Consider the following 17327-nt stretch of genomic DNA (forward strand, 5'->3'; position numbering starts at 1 on the left):
ATGCCAAAAATGAGGTCCTCTAACCAATGTCAAGGCCAATTATCTTGTGGTAAATCCCACAACAAAAGCAGACTATTGTGATTAGAGTCAGAAGCACCACCCAGAGAAGCTAGAAAGCTTCTGGGGATTTCTTAAGGTTAGTTTTTACTCTTTTTTTCTCCCTGTGTGTCTGCTTAAATAAACTACCAGAAACTTTGTGTGTGGGCACTGGACATCCTAGATTACTTTGAGAGACAATGAAAGGGGTTATCAGTTGGGAGTGATCTGTTGCCTGTTTGTTTTGATTTGAGCAGAAGCCATGCTGCAAGGCTGTGCGCTTGTGACAGGCCCCTTCGGTATGTCACAACCTCTTCCCTTCCCTAATCTCCTTCCCCCAAACACTGCCAGTAGCCATCCTGTGGTTTCTTACCGCGGGAAAGCCCAGGTGGTTAAATGCAGGAACACTTACCCCACGGTAAAGAACTGCCTCATCTCCTGTCTCCGAGATCTCATCAGTTGCTTATACTCCCCAATCCGGAGCTTTTTGCCATCAACAATGCAGGTGCGTTTCGGTCGAGGTTTGTATTTATAGTTCGGGTACTTCTCTAAGTGGATCTTGCTTAGCCGGGCCTGCTCCTCATAATAAGGTTGCTTCTCTTGGTTGGACATGGATTTCCAGCGAGACCCTAGACACAAAAATAGCCTTAAGTACCCAAGTGGTCAAGGCAACATACAACATACTCCTGGCAAATAACTAGATATACCTTCCCACCACTTCATTCACCTGTGCTCTGGGTAGCTCCTATTACCACATACCATCGAGCCACACAACTAGTGTTTTAGACTATAGAGCAAAGAATAATTTGGATGTGATACATTTATTATATTATTTCCCTCAATAACTTAAAGCTGATGCTATCATAAGTATATTGTTTTAAAACACGTCTTTGCTTCTTAAGATCGTCTCCTACACCAAGGTTGTTTCCCCATCCATCTGCCTAGGGTTAAAAACCTAGACTTCCTAAGTATACTTTGGAGTATGACAGAATTCTCAGGAAAAACTCTCTTGGTTCCAGAAATTCAAACATCTCCCACACTCCAAGCATCTTTAGTGAAGCTGTCCTTTGATAAGATGTTAGATGTTGATATTCTTCCAAATATAAAAACCTAAGATGCACACTGTATCCCCTGGCCTAGGGTAATTAAAAGTCTACACTCTACTTAAGAAGTTATAGCTTTAGAACCGGAAGGTACAGTGGAATTATATATATATATATATATATATGTATATATATATACATATATATATACATATATACCATTTTCAAGTACTATAAACATTCATTCAAAGCCATACCAATGAAAGTACAAAAATTTTTAATATGGTTTATACAGGAAGAAGGAAAAGTATTCACTTCTCTAATATTGTTTATAAAGAATTATCTAAACACTTGACGAAGAAGGGATGTGTTTTTTTACGTGTATCAAATTGCATTTTTGTGTCTCGCTGGTGAATAAAGCGGTAACAGCTGTGCTGACTGGATGTCAGCTATTCTTCAGTGGAGCTTTTTCATACATAAACAAATGGAAAAGTTGTACAAATATTCTATGCAGCCAGCAATATCCTGGTCTGTTTTAATAGCACATCCATTCCTGTTTCTCCTGATTGTTGTGCAAAAGTTGTGTAGAGAGTCTACACGGACAGGCTTCTCTGTGTTCGGCTGGCTCCCAGCAGCTTAGAGTCCCAGTTAAGGTTTTTGGTGCTCTTAAAATTCTTGTGCTTAAAAGTTTACATTTTAATGAATATACTTACTATACTCTTAATTTTTTTCATGAATGCACACCAATAATATAGATTCCCCACAGATGCCAAAATGGAAACAGAGAGGTTCTGTGCCCGTTGGAGAGCTTACTCATACTGCTAATAAAATGTCCAAAAAGGGGAAAATTTCCAAGTTAGATATCGAAATTTAGGGACAGGGAAATAATGATTTTCTTTTGAGTGTCTATTAATTAGAAAAAATTTTAATATATATATTAGGACCATTTTGGTTTGAAAGGTATTTAAATTTATAAGAATAATGCCCCTATGTGTATCTCTGAAACTCTAAAAATAAAACCCCACTTAACTGTAATGACAGTTAGTATCCATCCTGAAATTCAGAAGTCAAAAAGAAAAAAAGGAAAAACTTGTATTTTAACATTTCAACACTATTTGATCTTACATATCTTCAAAATTTTCTTAGGGGTCGCTGCCTCAAAATGTCTCTGAATCAAGTTAAATTATTTATACAGTGATAAAACATGTGTATTTGTGTATGTCCAGATCACTGATATTTACTCAGGTTAAATATTTATTGCTTTTGAACAAAACATTTAAAAAATGAAAACCACAGTTTAAGTCTCTAATGTTTTTCGGCTTCTTAAACGGCTGCCTTTGAGATTTTGTCACATCATGACAGCTTAAATAGAACAGTGCCTTCTGTGTTTTTTCTTTTTAAAGAGGAAACATGTTGACTGTAATGCTGCATGTTGAATAAAATACGTTCAATATGTTAAGCACAATAGTTCCAAACTGTATAATCTGCACTAGGCAAGCTTTACACTAATAGAACAAGGCTTGAGTTTAATCCGGAGAAACGGGAGAATCACTCTGGCAAGTTACCACAAAATGGGCCTCTGCCCTGTGGTCTCTGTGTTCAACTCACTGCTATGAAATTTGAACTAGTCATATCTTATTAAAGTAAATGTAGTTTTATTTTACAAGTTTTAAAGTTATCATTAGAGGCACTGTTCTACACTCCATAAATTTCACACTATTTGGGGGCTCACCCCTAGCCCTTGGTGAGTTCTTTCAGAGGGACATATGAGCCCAAGAATTCTAAAGCAGAAAACCGTAGGGTCTATGAGTGTTCCCAGCGTTTCACAGCAACTTACGAATTTTAAAAGACTGAATTAAGAAAAGGAGATAAAGCTTGTCTTCATGATTCTTATTTTGCAGTGACCTCTCAGAGTTGTCCTATTAACACATACAATAGACAGTTTTGTCTCTAAAACAAGTGTTTAGTCAGTCCTGCCCTGGCACCTGGTGGATGTACTAACTCCTAAACCTAAAGGCTCCGGTGCAGGGTGGGAAATGCAGAGATGAAGACAGTCTCCTGGGGCAGCTTGCTGAGCTCCACCTAACTTCCGCAAACCACAGTCTCCCTTAGGTGTCACATTAGGCCCCTTCTTTCCACTCGTTAGAAGATCAGCATCAGCGGCTGCACTCACCTAAGATTTTGCTAATGTTGGAGTTATGCATGTCAGGAAAGGCCTGAAGGATTTTCCTCCTCTCATCCTTGGCCCAAACCATGAATGCATTCATTGGTCGCTTGATGTGTGGCTCACTGCTGGCCCGGCCACGGGCATCCCTGTAGACTCGTGCTTCAGCCACAGTGGCACCTCCTGTTGGCCAACAATAATACTGCTGTAGTTTAGCTGCAGAGCCATTCATTGCTTTACTTCCTGTAATGTCAGGGCAGGAAGAACAAGATGGGTGCAAAGCATTATTATCTGGAGACTGTTAACATAGCTGGCCACCTGGTTCAGCTGTTTTCCCTAGGCCCTTCTCTTCTTTTTAAATGAACTCTTGGAAGCAGAAGACAGTTTTAGATGACAGTTCTACAGGCTCTTCTGAGGTAGGCCTCAAAGACACACTGGGCAGAATTAATTTTGCATGTTTTTATATACCTAGTACATTTTTACCACAATCAATTCCAGGTAACCTTTCCTGCCTGATTTCTCCCTTCAAAGCAGGCTCTTACCTATCATTTTAGCCTCATTTGCCAAACATTGTAGCCACTTCAAACTATCTCTTACCCCCAATGGCACCCTCTTTCACAGTACTGTGCCTTGGCCAGTGCTCCCCTCACTGCCTGGAAGCCCCTTCTCCTACTTCTTCATGCTAAATCCCACTCATTCTTTAAGGCCTATTCAAATGTTGTGTGTTGCATGAATTAATTAGTAATTCAATGATAACTATTAACTGAGCAATTACTATGAGTTAGGCTTTATGCCAGGTGCTAGGTATACAAAAGTGAATAAAACAGCACCTGCTTTTAAAGGAGCTCACAATTCAGGGAGGAGACAGACCCCAAACAGACAATTGTAACAGAGTGTATGGTAAGTGCTCTAATATTGAAGTAAACAGGGCATCAAGAGGGTGCCAGCAGACGGGACAGTGAGCTAATGCCTCCTAGGAGAGGTGACATCTAAGCTGAGTCTTGGAGGATGAATAGGAATTAGCACGTGAATGGGGGCGGTAGTAAAGACGATGGGAAGGGTAATTCAAGCCAAAGGAAGGGCATTTGCAATGATGTCTCCCAGGATGCATTCATTCCTCTTTCTTTTAATGTTACATGCTCCAAAGAAATTACTTGCTTATGTGGCTATCTCTCTCTAATATTTCCATTCCATCCCCAGGAATATGAGACCCCTAAAGTTAGTGTTTATGTTGCACTCATTTTTGTATCCCCAGGATTTTCCATGTAATAGATACTCAAATACTTATTAAGTAAAGGACTGTTCAGTTTTCAACTCATATGCAAAACTAGTAGACTAAAGGCAGTCATTTCAAGGGTCCTGATATATTTTTCTGCTGTGTGAGCATAGTTCTTTAACATCCCCTATGAAACTAAGTCTAAATTCCTGATATTTTATAGTTTCCAAAGAAGTGACCATAGTAACCTACTAGATTGAAACCTTCTTGAGGATATGGCAGGAACTGGCTCTCCTTCACTGCTGTATCCCTAGGTTCCAATAAAGCACATGGCATCCAGAGTTTCAGTTAGTAAAATACATTCAGTTAATGAATGGTTGAATAAATGAATCAATGAATGAACATAGTTCTTGCTTGCTTTCATACCCCCTACCAGCATGATACACTGATGGGTGCTTTACAGGTGGCAACTACTATATATCTCCCTATAGATTGAGAACCCCTATAGTTAAATGCAAAGTTGGACTGATGGCCTCAGCCAGGGCTTCTACTGCATAAACAGGAAAGCCTACTCCCAAAAGTTTAGAAGCAAAATATGCATTAAAACCTACATCTCTACATTTTGGAAAAAGTAAATCCTTTCAGCTCAGTGGAGTGATTATACAGGAACAACATGATCCAATCCATCTCTGCCCTTCTACTCTATTTCTAGCTACCTTGATGAAGTAGAAATTTGTTTGTGTCAGAGCTAGGAATAAATTAGAACATTAAAGTGCACTATTATTTGGCAAATATGGTCATCATTTATTGCAAACAAAAGACAGAATAAAAGGGCTGAACTGGCTAATACTGTCAATTCTTTTCTAAACATGAAGAAGGGCAGAGGGGCCCCTTTCTGAAGACCATGCAAAATAAAATATTTTATAAACAGCCTTTCTTTTAGCCTGACTAGACAGAATGATCCCTTACATGAAAAGTCTCAGATCCCAAGATGCATAACTAATATGCTACCTTTTCGCCACCATACCCACAGTACATTAATTTCATTTAAAATGCACTGACCATACAGGATAAATTGATTTCACTTTATATGGGTTTGACAGCCATGTTTATTGTGCAGTGAAATGTAGTGTAGCTTCCAGCTGACAATATCCATCAACACAGGGCAATATGCTGACTGCTGGGCCAGACGAAGGCATACATTACTCTGGAAGTGAAACACTCATTCAGATACGACAGTGTCTTCTCCTGAGGATCACCGTAGTAATTTATGATGCCCTCAGTGCCATTACTTTACAACTGACATGAATTCAGCAATTTATATACTTGCATGCATACATATAAAAGGAGACAGGCTTGTGGAGACTGTCAGATGCAAAAACATTTCAATATTATTCTAAGTTAACTACTTTGCTACAGGTGATTAACATTTGAGATCTGCTTTTACTGTCAGAGCTTTTCTTCACCTCTAGCAACACCAAATAGCCAGCTTCCATTTATTTATTCACTTACAAGATGTATTTCATTGTTAACAGGCAGTTTTAATCTACAGACTGATCATCGTAGATTTTTAGACTCTGGTTTTAGTAGATCTTCTACTCCATACCAACTGATACTCCCAGACATGTCCAAACCTAACCCAATCTCTCTCCCTCTCATTCCATACTGTAGTCTTAACATATCCTTCCTACTCACTTCTACCTGACTAAATTCCACCCTCTCCAAGGTATAGAGTTCAGGTCCCACCCTACCAACAGTCCTACACTGACCTTGTCTGTCCTCCCATAGTACATATTATTTACATGACACTGACTGACACTGAATTAATTACACAGCAGATCTCTATTCTCACAAGAAATACACCCAGAAATTGAGAAATTCAAGCACAGTACATAGTATAAAAATGTGAATTAAGGGAAAATAGAAAACACCAGGGTGTATGCACATCTTTTTTTTCTTGTCTCCTTTTCTCTCTCCCAAGCAGCGTCAACTGCAAAATGAATGGGACATTCCAAGTTAAAACTAGAAATGTTGTATTAATGAACCAAGATTTAGGAAGAAGAAGAGACTTATCCAGAGAGATCAAAAGTTTTGAAGCTACTTTTAAATTGGATCTGATATATGATCAGAGGCAGAATTTTAAGAAAATATAAAGGGGCCCTAACATCAAAAGAATATTTAGAAAGTGTCCCTTAACTTCCCGAAACTGCTTCATGAAACAAACTGGTGAGGGAATTATTGTTATAGCAATAAAAATACATATGCCTGTATATATGTGTATAAACTCAGAAATTTAAAAAGAGATTGTATTTTAGGAAATCCCTTTTAAACAGATAAGGAAAACTCTATATAATAATATAGAATTATTTTTAAAAGGTATGCTATTAATCTGAATATTTGAAGCCTAAAATTGACTTTCTGCTATAATTAACTTAAGAATCTACATATCAAATGTGACTTCATGCTGCTCATTTATTTTCAGAAATAACATCAAGTTAAAAAGGGGCGGTGGGGGGGAGGCAATTCATTCTAAAGTAGCCAATGCTCTGTGTCAGAATCCAGAGTTACCCTAGAGAATTGCTCATAATTCTAAGAGGCAGATTCTTTTACTTTTGATAGCAGAGGAATCATTTGTGAGTTCAATGTTCATAATATGTCTTCTCATGGAAAGCAGTTGGAAGAAGCCTAGACCTACAGCTATGTACTTGGAGACTACTGCTTTCCAGCTGGCCTAAGAGTCTTTAATTACCAGCAACACCATTCCTAAATAACGGAAGGTCAACAGTACCACACTAGGCAACAAGGGAAAGCACTGGTCCCCTTTACTCCAGGAATTCCTGCTCTCTCTATTTCCCTGAGTTTAATTCATCCTTCATCTCCCATATCACAGTCTGTGTAAAGGCAAACTTTCAGTTAGATGAAAAAAGATAGTCTATGAGGAAAAAACAGAAACTGCCAAGGCAAAAACTTTCTTAGGGATCTGTGATTCAGACGATTGAAAGAGAATACAGAAAGCTGAGTTTTTCCAGGTGGGCTGGAAAGGCAGCCAGTTTAACCATCATAGCCTATGGCAATGGTCCTGAACTAATCCTAGAGAGGCCCCCTTTCTGGGTAAATGCCAAGGGTTATGTGAGAGAATGAGTAAGCGTTTTGTGTGGATTTGTGCATATATAAAGTTCTCCCTAAGGAGGAACTCTAGCAAATTCTACAATGTGCTTAGGAATCATTTATTTATGCATCAATTCAGCAAACACTTCTGACAAATTTCAGACGTACCCAGCATTGTGATGGAGTATACAAAGATAAATAACACATGTGACTTGTTTTTAAGGAATTTGGTCCAGTGTGGGAAACAGATGCATAAACAGAAAATTACAAAACAGTGTAAGTGCTAACATGGGTAATTTCAAGGTACTATGAAAGCAGAGAAGGGAAGCTATTAATGTTGTTGGAATGGACAGATATGAATAACATGGAAGCTTCAGAGAGGAAGTACTGCTTGAGCAGTATCTTAAAGGAAGAGTAAGAACTTACCAGCAGGTATGAGTGTTAAAGCATTCTAGGTTGGAGAATGTGTGAATATAAAGGCACAGAGTTATAACAAAAGCACAGAGGGTTTTAGGGAATAAAAAGAATCTGGCTATGGCTTGAGTTTTTTTAAAAAAACAGGGGAATACCAAGAGATTAAATTCGTAAAGTAAGTAGGGGCAAGATTGCTAAGTACCTTGACTTCAAAGCCAAGAAGTCTTTAAGGTTTTTATTATAAAAAAGCAGGGTAGTGACAAGAACAAATGTGTTCTACAAGAGATCAAAATGGAAGCTAAATGAGAAATTACCACTGAATAGTCTCAATGATTACCAGTGAATTGGCAATAAAGAATACAGAAAAATAAGGTGAATAAATACCTCCTCACAGGCCCATTAAAACTTACATTTTGTCAGACAGAATGAATGTAATATAAGTAAAATATAGCACAAAAGATTCTCTTCTGGGATCCAGTTCTGGTAATGGCAGAATAACGTATATCAGACTAACTTTCAAGCAGATAATAATTATAACTGCTGGAAAAAATATGAAAAAAAAAACCAGTTGAAGGTACTTGAGATCTACCAAAATTAAGAAGAAACTGGAGAGGATTCAATCTTAGAAAGGAAGAAATGTCACTGAGTAAACCCCCTGTTTTCATAGTTTTTCCATGAAGACACTCCCCAGTCTGAGTAGCATGGAGTGGCTAGAATGCAAACAGAAAGTCAGTCTTACTTGGCCTAATGTATCAGAAGAGACAGTTTGAGGCTTCTGAGTGCCTGACACCTGAACTTCACATGTATAGGGATGACATCAATGATTCTGGTGGAAACCAGGGCTGTATATCTGAAAACTCTGAGCAGAAATTTCAGCTGATGCCCACTGCAAGGGAAACAGAATTTGGATTTGAATCCTACAAAGTTAGAAAGTATTCATGAAAACTTCAGGCTTTCCACTGAAACCCCAGAGGGACCACTCTTTAGGAATAAAGACTGTATGCTAAGACTAAGGATTCATCTTAGGACTGAAGACAAAACTCAAACAGTCACTACCTAACGGTGCAAAACTAAGCCTCCACAAGTTCAATGTGACCAGCAAGTATTTTAACTGCCTCCTAGCACAAAAATAAACATTCTTAACAGAGGAAGATAATAGAAGCCAGAGTCTCTACAATTTATAATCCACACTGTACAGTGTATAATAAAAAAAAACATTAGTTGTGCAAACAACCAGGAAAATGTGACCCAGAGACACCCCCCCCGAAAAAAAATATCAACAGAAAGAAACTGCAATGGCTCAAACAGTGTAATTAGCAAACAAGGACTTTAAAGTAGCCATTAAAAATATGTTCAAGGATATAAAGGAAAATAATATCATAATTAATGCATAAATGGGGGAACTCAGCAGAGAAATGAAACTATAAAATGAAACAGGGAAATTCTAGAACTGAAAGACGTATTTGAGATGAAAATACACTGAATGGACTTCATAGCATTTTCAAGTGCAGAATAAAGGGTCAGTGACCTTAAAAATACATCAAAAGAAATTAGCTAGTCTCAAAAACAGAAAGAAAAAAAGCTGAAAAAGTAGGCAGAGACTTTGCAATACGTAAAACGATATACTGTCCTAAGTGTAACTGGAGTTCTAGAAAGAGAGGAGAGAGAATCATGACTGAAAACTACTTGAAGAAACACGGGCTGAAAATTACCCGAATCTGGTGAGAAAAATCACCTTATAGGTTCAAGACATTCGGACAAATGCAGGCAGGATAAATACAAAGAAAACCATACCTAAACACTAGTCAAACTGCTGAAAACGAAAGACAAAGGGAAAATGCCAGAGAAAAAGGACACATAATATATACAATGAAACAATAATGCAAATTATGGCTGATTATTATTAGAAACAATGAAGACTGGAAGCCTATGGAATATCATTAGACTGCTAAAAGAAAAAAAATCAACGTAGTCTTATCCAATGAACATATGCTTCAAAAATGAATGTAAAATACACTTTCAGACAAAAGCTGAGAGAATGCATTACCTGCAGACCCAGACCAAAAGAGACATTCAAGGAAATTATTCAAGATGAAGAGAAATAACATCTGATGGAAACTTAGATATATAGGAAGAAAAGAAGAGCACTGAAAATGATAAATATGTGACTAAATTAAGAAATTTTTTTTCTTCTCTGGATTTCATAATAAACAGCTGATTGTTTAATGTTTTTAAAAGACAAGGGACTATTTAATACAAAATACAACATTGCATCGTGGGATTTATAATATATGAAGAGGTAAAACACATGAGAAAAATGGCTGGCACAAAGGACAAAGGTAGTAAATATTAAATGTTGCTTGAGTAGTAGTATAATTTTAACTGTAAGGATATTCAAATTAAGAATGAACAGTGAATCTAGAAAAAACAATTTTTTAAAAAATACAAAGAGGTATAGCTAAAACACCAGTAGAGTAATTCAAATGGAAGACTAAAAAGAGGATTCAGAAGGAAACAGTAAAAAGATCAGTGGTTGTAAAGGGGAGGGAGAGATGAATAGGTGAACACAGAGGATTTTGGGGGCAATGAAAATACTCTGTATACCATAATGATAGATACATGTTCTACATTTGTCCAAACCCAAGGAATGTACAACATCAAGAATGAACCCTAATATAAACGATGGATTTGGAGTGGTTATGATGTGTCAACATAGGTTCATCAGTTATAACAAGTGTACCACTCTGGTGGGATGTTGATGATGAAAGAGGCTATGCATGTGTGAAGGCAGGGAGTATATGGGAAATCTCTATCTTTCCCTCAGTTTTACTGTGAAACTTAAACTGCCCTAAAAAAAAAAGAAAAAAGTTTTCATAATAGTAGCTTAGAAAAAGGATTCAATTAAGCAAAAGGAAAAAAAGTAATAACAGAAAGCCAAAAACTGAGGGAACAAATAGAAAAATAGCAAATTGCAAGACTTAATCCCATCAAAATTAATAATTACATTAAATATAAATGAATTAAATAATCCAGTTAAAATTGGAGATTTTCAGAATGGATAAAGAGTAGAAATCAGTGAATAGGAAACAATTTACAAAGCCAAACACTGGTAATTTGAAAAGATCAATAAAATTGATAAACCCCTAGTGAGACTGATCTACAAAAAGGGAAAACAAAAATACCAATATTTGGATTGAAAGAGGGGATATCACTATAGATACTATTCACTTTAAAAGGATAGAAAGCAAATACTGTGAATAACTTAATTCCAATAAATTTGACAACTTAGATGAAAAGAACAAATTCCTTGAAGGACACAAACTGCTAAAATTCACTCAAGAATACATAAGAAGTCTGAATACTCCTATAGCTAATAAAGAAATTCAATTTATAGCCAACAACCTTCCCACAAAGGAAACTCCAATCTCAAATGGATTCACTGGTAAATTCTTCCAAACATTTAAGGAAAAACTAATAGTAGTCTTACACAAACTAAGAAAGTAGAGGAAGAAAGAATACTTCCCAAATTCATTTTATGAAGTAACATCAAACCCTGACAGAGATTTGAACATAAGTGCAAAAATTCTTAATAAAATATTAGCAAATTAAACCCAGTAATATGTAAAATGGATAATAAAACATGACCAAGTATGATTTATCTCAGGATAAATTAAGTTAAAATGTAATAGTAATTTAATATTTGAAATCAGGCAATGTAATTTAACAAAACAAAGGGGAAAAAACATGATCATCACAATAGATTCAGAAGATGGTTTTGACAAAATGCAATACCCATTCATGATAAAAACTCTCAGGAAACTAATAATAGATAGGAATTTCCTCAGTCTGATAAAGAACTTTTAAGGAAAACCTATAGGATGTCATACTTAATAGTGAACTACTGAATGCTTTCCTCCAAGATGAAGAGCAAGGCAAGGGATGTCCACTCTTACCACTATTAATCAACATTCTTCTGCAGGTAAAGAAATAAAAAGCAGGCAAAATGGAAAATAATAAGTAATGTTATGTGTATTCATAGATAATATAATTGTTTACAAAGAAAATCCTAAGAAATCTGCAAAATAATTACTAGAACTAAAAAGTAAATTTACCATTATTGCAATATACAATATAAAAATATAAAAATCAACTGTACTTCTATATACTAGCAGTGATTTAAAAAATAATTTCTTAAGTTTACATTCATAATAGCATCAGAAAATAAAATTCTTAGGAATAAATTTAACCAAAAAAGTGTGCAAGACCTCTACACTGAAAACAATACATAACATTTGTGAGTTCAATAAAGTAAACCTAAATAAATGGAGGAATACACCATGTTCATGGATCTGAAGACTCAATATTGTTAAGATGTCAATTCTTTCCAAATTTATCTATAGATTCAACCCAATCCTATTAAAATTGCAAAAGACTGTTTTTAGAAATTGATGAGATGATTTTTAAAACTATATGAAAAATAAAGCAGTAAAAACATCCAAAACAAACTTGAAGAAAGTTGGAGGATTCAAACTACCTGATTTCAAGACTTACAGTAAAAAATACCTTGTGACATTGTAAAAACTAGAGTAATAAAGACAGTGTGGGATTGTTAAAAGAATAAACAAATGTATTATATTAACGCATATATGTGGAATCTGAAAGAATTGGAATGCACGATCATATTTACAAAGCAGAAATAGAGACACGGACATAGAGAAAAAAAGTATGGATACCAAGGGGGAAGGGGGGGGAGTGGGATGAATTGGGAGATTGGGATTGACATATATAGACTATCGATATATATATATATATACACATATACACTATGTATAAAACAGATAACTAATGAGAACCTACTGCATAGCACAGGGAACTCTACTCAATACTCTGTGGTGACCTAAATGGGAAGGAAATCCAAAAAAGAGGGGATATATGTATACGTATAGCTGATTCACTTTGCTGTACAGTAGAAACTAACACAACATTGTAAAGCAACTATACGCCAATAAAAATTTTTAAAAAGAATAGACAAATAGATCAGTGGAACAGAATAAACAGTCTAGAATTAAATCTTCCTCACATATATGGTCAATTTTCAATAAAGACCTAAGCTGTTAAAAATGATCTTTTTTTTCAACAAACAGTGCTAGAAAAGTGGACAAATATGGGGAAAAAAGTAAACTTTGACCTCTTACCACACATTACACCCAACAGTTAATTGAGATGAATCATGATTTGAAACAAAAACAAAAATTATAAAAAAAAAAAACCAAAAAACAAAAATTATAACACTCCTCAAGGAATATCTTGGAGAATATTTTAGTGACCTTGTAGTAAGCAAAGATTCTTAGATATGGCAGATAAAGCACTAAATATACAAGAAAAATAATAAATTGAACTTTATCAAAATTAAGACTCCGCTTATCAAAAGTGATTATTAAGAAAATGAAATGTTAAGGCCCAGACTGGGGAAAAATACACGTCTGACAAGACTTGTATCAAGAATATATAAAGAACTTTTACCAAAAACAAAAAGTAAACAATCTAATTTAAAAATAGGCAAAAAGACTCATAAAAAAAACTTTACAGAAGAAGATACAGTTATGGCCATTGAGCACATGAAAAGGTATTCCATGTCATTAGTCATCGGGAAAAGGCAATTAAAGCCACATACCATTTTGCACCCACTAGAATGGATTACAACACTAAATGTTGGCAAGGATATGGAGCAACTGGAACTCAAACATATTGATAGCAGAAGTGTAAAGTGGCATAACCATTTTGGAAAACAGCTTGGCAGTTTCTTTTAAAGTAAAATATACATTCATCGATGACCTGCAATTCCATTCCTAAATACTTACCCAAAACAAATGAGAACTTTTCAGAATATAATAGCACTTTTATTCAGAATAACCAAAGGCTGAAAATAACTGGAAAATGGACAAACTGTGGTATATACATACAATGGGATACTATCCACAATAAAACTATTTCAGTGCTTAGTTCAAAAAAGATAAAAACAAAAGTACCAAAGTAAAACAGAAAACCAAACAAACGAATGTAAGTGATATTTTTCTGAAAGATTCTTTTCTCTGTAAACCTGAGTGTGTGGCATATTCAGGCCATTGTGAACTCAAAAAAAAAAAAGAGTCATTTAGCAAAAAGAATTATTAAAAGGGGAAAAAATGCTACAATTGGTTGCTTACTAATAAAAAGAGACAAATATAACATACACCATTGGGTCCTTGACAATCACACTATTTTAGACTACTTTAGTCTATCAACAGAATAATTAATTTTCTCCTGTGGGATTTTGAAAGAGTTACATGACACATCTGAGTTAACAGAGAAAATGATCATGAGTGCATCAGAAACAAAAATGTAGAAGATAAAGGAATATTAGAAGCAGACATGAAAAATTAGGAAAGGAGGAAGTTATTAATATGACATAGGTTGGATTTTTTTCACCAAGTTTATTCCACCAAATGTATCTTAATATTGTAGAGGTCTAATTCACTATGTTGTAGGGATGGCTGACAGCTGTCTGTCTATGATTATGGAAGTTCTGCTAACTTTGCACTCCAACTTACTGCCAGGATGTGAACTTACTTTCATTATAAGAAGGCTATTTGAAATTCAAATTTGATTTCTTCTTGGAAAATAAAAGAGATGGATGATTTGGCTATCCTAGTGGTTTACTTGGCAGGAAAATACATTCCGTGGCTGAGCGAGAACCTTTATCATTAGAGAACTGATGTGTTCATCTTCAGAGAAGGAGGGATACCAGCAGTGGAAGAGTATGGTTTGAGCTCTGTGTCTTTTATAGAGGATTAGCTAGATAGGTTAGCAAAGAATGATTTACTGATGGGTGTCATGATTTAAAGACAGCAAATGCAAAATATGGATGCATAGTTCTTCTGAACTAGAGGTCGGTTCAGAAGAAAAATAAGGAACCAGAGGTACAGGAACAAAAGATGAATAACCTGTGGTACTTTGATTAAAGTGTTAATTCTTCATTCGACCAATGCAGGGGAAAGCCATAGGAAAATTTTCATTTCCCTATTTTCATTTTAAGCTTCTTTAATCCCTACCTACCTCAAATGCCCTACTTACCTCAAGTATTGAACTTACCTATACCAAGAAATTTACTGAATAAATTAGATAGATAGATGATAGATAGATAGATAGAGATAAAGATATAAACATATGTAGTGTACACATAAAGAAAAAATTCCGCTGGACAATTTGGAAACAGACATTTCACTAATTAGAGTACCAAAGTAATTATTTTAAAGAACAGTTTATGTTTTTCACTAGTCTAGACCAGAGATCAGTTTCCAGAATAGAAACACCAAGTGTACTAAGGAATTTTACCTACAATAGCATTTACAAAGTGCTTTCAGGAAATACATTATCTCAATCCTCCTTACAATCCTTTGAAATGGGTAAGAGGGTAAATATATTCACTTCACTTTATAGATGAGAAAACCAAGGCTCAGAGAAGGTGAGTTACCAGCCTCTGAAATAACCGGCTGCTAGTATATTGCTAACAAGGAACAAAGCCAGACCTAGAACCTAGGTCTTCTGACTTTAAGTCTAGTGCATTTCTCCTACACCAAAGCTACCCCAGGCACTATTCGGTGACATGAAATAACTCTGAATCTCAAAGCCCACCATTCCTTGGCTGGGATATTGCTTCCCCCGTAAGGATGCCATTTCCCTGTACTGTTAAGCACATTAAAGGAGCCTATTACCAGTTATGAAGTTCATGCCACTATCTAATTGGTCCAAAGATGCAAGAGCATGCAAAGAAAGCACTAAGGAGTGAAATTACAGCAGGGATTAAAACAAAGCTAAATTAATGCATTCCTTGGTTGCAGGATTATGAGCAAGTGCTATTGTAGATAAGGCTTCTATTTTTTCCTATTGGAAACTCCATTCTCTTTAAAAGATCAACAAGAAGCACCAAAAGGGAATTCCCTAAGGTCAGCTCTGAGGAAACATAAACCTCTAATTCAATAACTCTGCTACTGCTCTGAAAAAAAGGCTTTATTATTGCAACATCCATATGGAGCCAATTGGACATTAATGACTAATCAATCCCTCCCCTTTCTATTCTACTTAAAGTGTCACAAACCATGTTTAGATTAGCCCATTTCCTGCTTAGGATTGCTCAAGATGTCTTTTGTTCTTTCAGGACCAGCCTGATGGAGGCAGCTTAAACAAACACCACGACCAGAGTGGCGCAGGAGTTATAAAGTGCCATATGTGAGTGAACAAAGGGGCTATACTAAAGCCTTTTGTGGTATTTGTTCATGTTTTTCATCTGAGCTTAAAAAGGCTTAATGACTTTGTGGTGAGCTGATGCATGTGGCTCGTGGCTTTGCAAAATGAAGGAAATTCTAACCAGTGATGCACCAGGCTGTGTTTTCAAGGGTCTCCTGCTTGCAGTTTTGGTGCCCATGTTTACTTTTTTTTTTTTTTTTTTTTAATTCTCAAGTTATATTTGCTTTACACAGACAGCTCAACAGAGCCCTTTATCTTATTTCAACTACAGGATCCTAGGGCAACTGAGATAACTTATGTGATTCTTTATTTTAATGACCTGAAAGTAGCACGGAACATCAAATACTCTACTTATTATCTATTTGCTATTTGTATGCACAGGAGAGGGCTTACAAGCTGTTGAGTCCAGGCAAAAAGGCATTATTTAAGTTTGAACCAGAGACCACTGTGGAGGAAATAAGACAAAAATAGGTTCTGGCTCCTTAAGTTTTCAGGAGAACCAGTCTCAGATTCAAGCAGATTCCCTTGGAGAATACAGAGGCTGGTGAAAAGCTGGTAGACTAAATAATTCATGTTGCTCAGCAGTTTCTAGCTTCATCCAACTCAATATACTACCATAGACTCTACACGAAATTAAGAAGCACAAACCAAGATGAAGCAAATCTCAGATTAGTTAACAAAGATACTACTAAATCCCACCTCTCATTTCCACCCTTATCGCTCATCAATTGCCTTGGCCTCATCCTCTCTGGTGGACTATTTTAAATACCAGCCTTCTAGCTGACTTTTATTCCCAATTTTGAGTCCCCAGTCTCTACTTAAATACCTCTTCCTAATTTCAGCCAGGGTAATCCATCACAAATGCCATTCTGACCAGAGCACTCCTATATTAAAGTCTTCAGTGGCTCCCTAATGCCCAAAAGATGAAGTCCAAACTCCTTAGTATGGTATTCAAGGCTTTCCATGACCTGGCTCTCTACTATGTCTCCAGTTTCATCTCTAGCTACTCTACTTGAAATTTTTTTGCTTTATAATACTGAACTACTTCTGGTTCTCTATA

The 17327-nt window shown here is 36.0% G+C and overlaps 1 protein-coding gene across 7 annotated transcripts in view; it reads right to left on the bottom strand.

Moving 5' to 3' along the window:
- Nucleotides 1–17327, bottom strand: part of SOX6 (SRY-box transcription factor 6) — a 624429-nt gene that overhangs the window by 15030 nt on the left and 592072 nt on the right. For 6 of the 7 annotated variants that reach the window (XM_082660447.1, XM_082660449.1, XM_082660446.1 and 3 more), the window contains 2 exons: nucleotides 3253–3486; nucleotides 449–665 (listed from right to left, as the gene is read on the bottom strand). In XM_082660447.1, coding sequence (XP_082516573.1) covers nucleotides 449–665; nucleotides 3253–3486 — 451 coding nt within the window. The remainder of the gene's footprint in view (nucleotides 1–448; nucleotides 666–3252; nucleotides 3487–17327) is intronic. The other variant, XM_082660450.1, reaches the window with a different exon arrangement.

This window comes from Grampus griseus, assembly GCF_964374135.1.
Source record: "Grampus griseus genome assembly, chromosome: 8".
Taxonomy (NCBI): Eukaryota; Metazoa; Chordata; class Mammalia; order Artiodactyla; family Delphinidae; genus Grampus; species Grampus griseus.